The sequence below is a fragment of the Humulus lupulus genome, chromosome 6 (genome assembly GCF_963169125.1).
Source record: "Humulus lupulus chromosome 6, drHumLupu1.1, whole genome shotgun sequence".
Classification (NCBI taxonomy): domain Eukaryota; kingdom Viridiplantae; phylum Streptophyta; class Magnoliopsida; order Rosales; family Cannabaceae; genus Humulus; species Humulus lupulus.
This window is the reverse complement of record NC_084798.1, coordinates 123325254-123331337: the sequence shown is the minus strand read 5'-3', so window position 1 is coordinate 123331337 and position 6084 is coordinate 123325254. Positions and strand designations below refer to the sequence as shown.

At 39.1% G+C, this 6084-nt stretch overlaps 1 protein-coding gene across 1 annotated transcript; it reads left to right on the top strand.

Annotated features, from left to right (window-relative positions):
* The first annotated feature begins 210 nt into the window (after positions 1-210).
* LOC133782501 (putative multidrug resistance protein) lies at positions 211-5575 on the top strand. The gene is made up of 7 exons (XM_062221820.1): positions 211-429; positions 598-652; positions 753-940; positions 1232-1689; positions 1801-2341; positions 2603-4578; positions 4931-5575. Exons 1-7 carry the CDS (start codon positions 247-249, stop codon positions 5301-5303), a joined length of 3774 nt encoding a protein of 1257 aa, XP_062077804.1. The 5' UTR covers positions 211-246; the 3' UTR covers positions 5304-5575.
* The last annotated feature ends 509 nt before the right edge of the window (positions 5576-6084 follow it).

Below are 6084 nucleotides of genomic sequence, written 5' to 3'. Positions count from 1 at the left end.
ATATATATATTTGTATTTTGTAATGAAGCCCTTTTCTTTTTTTTCCACCTGGCAAGTTGGCATTGGAATTTGCTCTGCCAGTGAGTGAAAAGGACAAAACAATAGATATAGACTGTGTTGTAAGAAAATCTTCTATATATAACTATCAATTATATTGGATTCAAAGGGTAATGAATTTAGGAGATTTCATAATTAGCATTGAGGAGTTTGGAACAGCTCTTCTAGCAAGAAAGAGAACTATTAGAAATGGGAATGAAAGATGGTATGTTTAGGTATGCAGATTGGGTGGACAAGTGGTTGATGTTCTTTGGGATTTTGGGTAGCTTGGGTGATGGGTTACAGAACCCTCTCATGATGTACATTCTTAGCGATGTTATCAATTCATATGGAAGTTCTAATGGCTCTCTAACCAATGATGATGTAGACAAGGTAAGCATATGAACTGCATGAAATAATTCCAAGCTTAAAATACACATGTAATTGTCTTGTTTTTTATGATGATTGGGACAGGTAAACTATTTTGTGAGCGTTTCTTTGATCTGAATATTTTAATTGTTGAATTGATGCATTCGGTGTCTTGTGGTTTTTCATTTGCAGTTTGCACTTAGACTTCTATATGCTGCCATTGGAGTTGGAGCTGCTGCATTTGTTGGTAAGTTAGTGCAAATTTAGTGCACTTTTCACTTGTGAAGAGGAAGGCCCAGTTAAAACAATGACCTGAGACTATCTATTCTTGATGTTTGCTTCCACAGAAGGAGTTTGTTGGTCAAGAACTGCTGAGAGGCAGACTTCTAAGATGAGAAAAGAGTATCTGAAATCTGTTCTCAGACAAGAAGTCGGTTTCTTTGATACGCAGATCGCTGGTTCTTCAACAACTTCCCAAGTCGTGTCTATTATCTCCTCTGATGCTAATGCAGTTCAAGTTGCCTTGTGCGAAAAGGTTTGTTCTTTTATCGAACACCTTTTATTACTCAAATCTAGTTAAAAATGTCAAAGACTTTATATGTCTTATGATCATAGAGAGGTGCTGGTGTGAAATTAAGCAGTATCTCAGCCAAATGGAAAGCCAAAAACAACTCCTATTGAGGATAACACTGACTTGTGTTTGAATACAAAAATAAGTTCCTACTATGAGTTTACAACCTGTTAAAACCAATAAATGGGAGTTATCTCTGTTTATCAACAGTTAAATTTTAAGAATCTAATGAAATCTAATTCTTGCCTGTTGTAGATTCCTGACTGTCTGGCTTACATGTCAACCTTCCTTTTCTGCCACATATTTGCCTTTGTACTGTCATGGAGACTAACATTAGCAGCGATACCGCTTTCAGTTATGTTCATAGCTCCAGGACTCTTTTTCGGGAGTATCATGATGGGGTATGTCTTGAAGTCAATTGAAGCTTATGGAGTTGCTGGTGGGATAGCAGAACAATCACTTTCTTCTATAAGAACAGTATATTCTTACGTAGGAGAGAACCAAACACTAAGTAGATTCAGCACTGAACTTCAGAAAGTTCAGGAACTTGGAATAAAGCTTGGTCTCACAAAGGGATTGATGTTGGGAACCATGGGAGTCATTTACATAGGTTGGGGTTTCCAAGCCTGGGTTGGAACTTATTTGATTACTCAAAAAGGAGAAGAGGGCGGCCATGTTTTCATAGCTGGATTCAACGTTCTCATGGGAGGCTTGTGAGTTATTTTCCTTCTTCCAATCCTTCTCCAGTTCTATCTGATACAACATTGACAAGCTTCATTTCCCTGTTTCAATTTGGAACTGACAACTTTGTTTTGTTACTTTAGGAGTATATTGAGTGCACTCCCAAATTTAACTGCCATAACAGAAGCATTAGCCGCAACCACTCGGATTCATGAAATGATCAATCGAGTTCCAGCTATAGACTCTGAAGATAAAAAAGGGAAGGCTTTATCACATGTTAGAGGAGAAATAGAATTCAAGGACATTTACTTTAGTTACCCATCAAGACCGGATACACTGGTCTTACAAGGTTTAACTCTGACTGCTCCAGCTGGTAAGAGGGTAGGTCTTGTTGGTGGCAGTGGTTCTGGCAAGTCTACCATCATTGCATTGCTTGAAAGGTTTTATGATCCCACAGATGGAGAAATACTCTTGGATGGATACAGAATAAGTAGACTTCAGCTCAAATGGTGGAGGTCCCAAATGGGTTTAGTTAACCAGGAACCAGTTCTGTTTGCAACATCTATAAAAGAGAACATAATTTTGGGCAAAGAAGGTGCCTCAATGGAACAAGTAATTATTGCTGCTAAAGCTGCGAATGCACACGATTTCATTGTTAAGTTGTCAGATGGATATGAAACTCAAGTAAGCAAACTTTGAGATCTTCCCTTTTCATTTTTCAACACCATCTTGGTTTCCATGTTTGGTAGACGTGTAGGAACTTAAAAACATCAAAGTCGGTGCTCAAACTAGGATTGTCTATGACTACTTTTTTCATCTTTAATGCAACGCTAATCAGCATTACTTTTGACCTCCAATTAAAAGTTTAGTTTTGAAATCTTTCGTTTATTTTGCTGTGTTTGGCTCATGATCTTTTGCAACTCCAATCTCTGTGGTTTTATCCAGGTTGGTCAATTTGGATTCCAAATGTCTGGTGGCCAAAAGCAGCGCATTGCCATCGCAAGAGCTCTACTGAGGGATCCAAAGATTCTGCTGCTTGATGAAGCCACTAGTGCATTGGATGCACAGTCTGAAAGAGTTGTACAGGAGGCAATTGATCAAGCATCAAAAGGAAGAACAACAATTACAATAGCCCACCGCCTATCCACAATTCGGACAGCAAATACTATTATGGTTCTTCAGGCAGGGAGAGTAGTTGAATCAGGTACACACAATGAGCTGATGCAATTGAATGGGGGACGAGGGGGTAAATACCTCAAGATGGTAAACTTGCAGCAATTGGCAGCAGCACAAAATGAAACCCAAAATGATTTGAGTACACAAATAGATGAAACACCTCGGCGTAGAAGAAGTGTCACACCAAGCCCACTCAGAAGTCCTTACAGTGTTAGATCAAGTGCTCCAGGCACTCCGGCGTTATTTCCCTTTAGCACAGCAATGTCTGCCTCCATGGGAACCCCCTACTCTTACTCTGTCCAATATGATCCTGGTGAGGAAAGTGATGAAGAATACTCGAAGTATCCATCCCAACCTCCTTCTCAGATGCGTTTGCTGAAAATGAATGCACCTGAGTGGGGACCAGCCTTACTTGGATGCTTGGGGGCTATTGGTTCCGGGGCAGTACAGCCTATAAACGCATATTGTGTTGGATCACTTATATCTGTTTACTTTCTTAAGGATGAATCTGAAATGAAGTCCAAATCCAGAGTCCTATCTCTCATTTTCCTAGGCATTGGTGTTTTCAACTTCTTCACCAACATCCTGCAACATTACAATTTCTCCATGATGGGAGAAAAATTGACTAAAAGGGTAAGGGAGAAACTACTTGAAAAATTAATGACTTTTGAGATTGGGTGGTTTGACGAGGATGAGAACACAAGTGCAGCCATCTGTGCAAGGTTAGCTACTGAAGCCAACATGGTAAGATCCCTCGTCGGAGACAGGATGTCATTGCTTGTCCAGGCGATTTTTGGATCTGTCTTTGCATATGGGCTTGGACTAGCACTCACATGGAGGCTGACTCTTGTCATGATAACAGTGCAGCCAATAGTTGTAGGAAGCTTTTATGCAAGAAGTGTCTTAATGAAAAGTATGGCTGGAAAGGCCCGAAAAGCTCAGAAGGAAGGAAGCCAACTAGCAAGTGAAGCTGTCATTAACCACAGAACTATCACTGCCTTCTCTTCTCAGAAAAAAATGCTGGCACTCTTCAGTGCCACCTTGAATGGTCCTAAGAAGGAGAGTATTAAGCAGTCATATGTTTCGGGATTTGGCTTGTTTAGCTCCCAATTCTTTAACACAGCTGCTACAGCTTTGGCCTACTGGTATGGTGGGAGGCTGCTGGTGCAGGGCCTGATAACTGCAAGGCACCTTTTTCAAGCATTTTTGATATTGCTTTTCACTGCTTATATCATTGCAGATGCTGGAAGTATGACCTCGGACATATCTAAAGGAGGCAGTGCCATCCATTCAGTTCTTGCAATTTTAGACAGGAGAAGTGAGATTGATCCGGAAACCAAATGGGGGCTTGACTTAAAGAAGAAGATAAAGGGTCGTGTGGAATTCAAAAATGTCTTCTTTTCTTACCCAACAAGACCTGATCAAATGATCCTTAAGGGACTAAGCCTTAAGATTGAAGCGGGCAGAACAGTGGCGCTAGTAGGTCAGAGTGGTTCTGGAAAATCTACGATCATCGGGCTTATCGAAAGGTTTTATGATCCTATGAAGGGATCAATACATATAGACGAACAAGACATTAAGAACTATAATCTGAGGACTTTGAGGTCCCATATTGCACTTGTTAGCCAGGAGCCGACTCTTTTTGCTGGAACAATCCGTGAAAACATTACCTATGGAACAGAGAAGGCTTCAGAATCTGAGATAAGGAAGGCTTCAAAACTTGCCAATGCTCATGAGTTCATAAGGTATGTAGAAAGGGTCTGATTAGTTTTAAAATAATAATAATAAAATAGTTCACAAAAATATATATATAAAAAATAGTTTCTATACTAAACTCGTTAGAAATTGTTGTATTGATTTATGCACAAAGATGTGATCCAAAGTTAAACAGTTTGCATAGTCAGAGCATGCTGATGCCCAACTCTGGCAGAGTGGCTAGAAAATTTAAATCAACTTTTAAGGAGAAATTATGATGACAGGAAAGAACTTAATTATCTAACCGTGTCTTATTTTACTGAATGAAACAGTAGAACATGAAACCAGATATTCTAGTACTAATATTCCATTTCGTTTCCTGGTTTTGATATTTTCTTTCAGTGGAATGAAAGATGGGTATGATACTTACTGTGGAGAGAGAGGAGTGCAGCTCTCAGGAGGTCAAAAACAAAGGATTGCCCTAGCTCGTGCAATTTTGAGGAACCCATCAATCCTCCTGCTGGATGAGGCGACCAGTGCCCTTGATAGTGTTTCTGAAAACTTGGTTCAAGCAGCACTTGAGACGATGATGGTTGGCAGAACCTGCATAGTCATAGCTCACCGACTATCTACTATACAGAAGTCAAACTCCATTGCAGTTATCAAGCATGGAAGAGTTGCAGAACAAGGTTCACACAATGAACTGATTTCTTTAGGACGTAATGGTGCATATTGTTCCCTGATCAAACTACAAAATGGGGCCTTACCTCAGTAAACCAGAGAGGGCCTAAAAATTATGGATTTTGCTTATACAGTCTGTTGGGAAATATCAAGCATGATTACCTCTTGTGAATATGACAATGAATCTGGATAGGTTTTGATGTAATAATATAATCACAAATTTTGTAGTTATCTGCTATATCCATGTTATCTTTTTGGCTGAGAATGGTCAAGAAAAAGACGAGTTTTTCTTTGTAATAGATATTTTTTAATTAATTTGAATATTTGCATACCAAAAGGCAGTAGAACACTGCTATGTTCTGCTTCTACTACAGTTTTAGTGATTATAGCAGATGTCTACCATGGTAGTAAGCTGGATTATTCCCTATAGTCTTTTTTGCTGATGTTAACACAAATATACAAAAATTGAGAAAGAGAAACGGCAATGGTAATATGACTGAAACACACAGAGAAACCCATTTCATATAAACATGTATTTGCAAGTACTATACAGTTATACACACAATCCTTTAAAGGGAAGGGAGGTTGTGAATGAAGAGCAGGCCGATCTAACTGAGATTATGTTGGTAGGTAGAGCTCATGCAGAATTATCACAAGCTTATACATGTCCAAAACTCGTTACCACGTGGGACCAACATGTTCTCGAAAACTTGCCAAAGAAGAAGTTTGAAAATTTCCAAATTTACAATATTCAAGTAGGACAAGAACCCTGTAACTCATTGGCATGATAATTATTAGTTTCACTAAATCCGAAATTCCACACAGACCAAATTTAACAACAAAATCTAAGCTGCAGCCATCATAAATTTCACAAA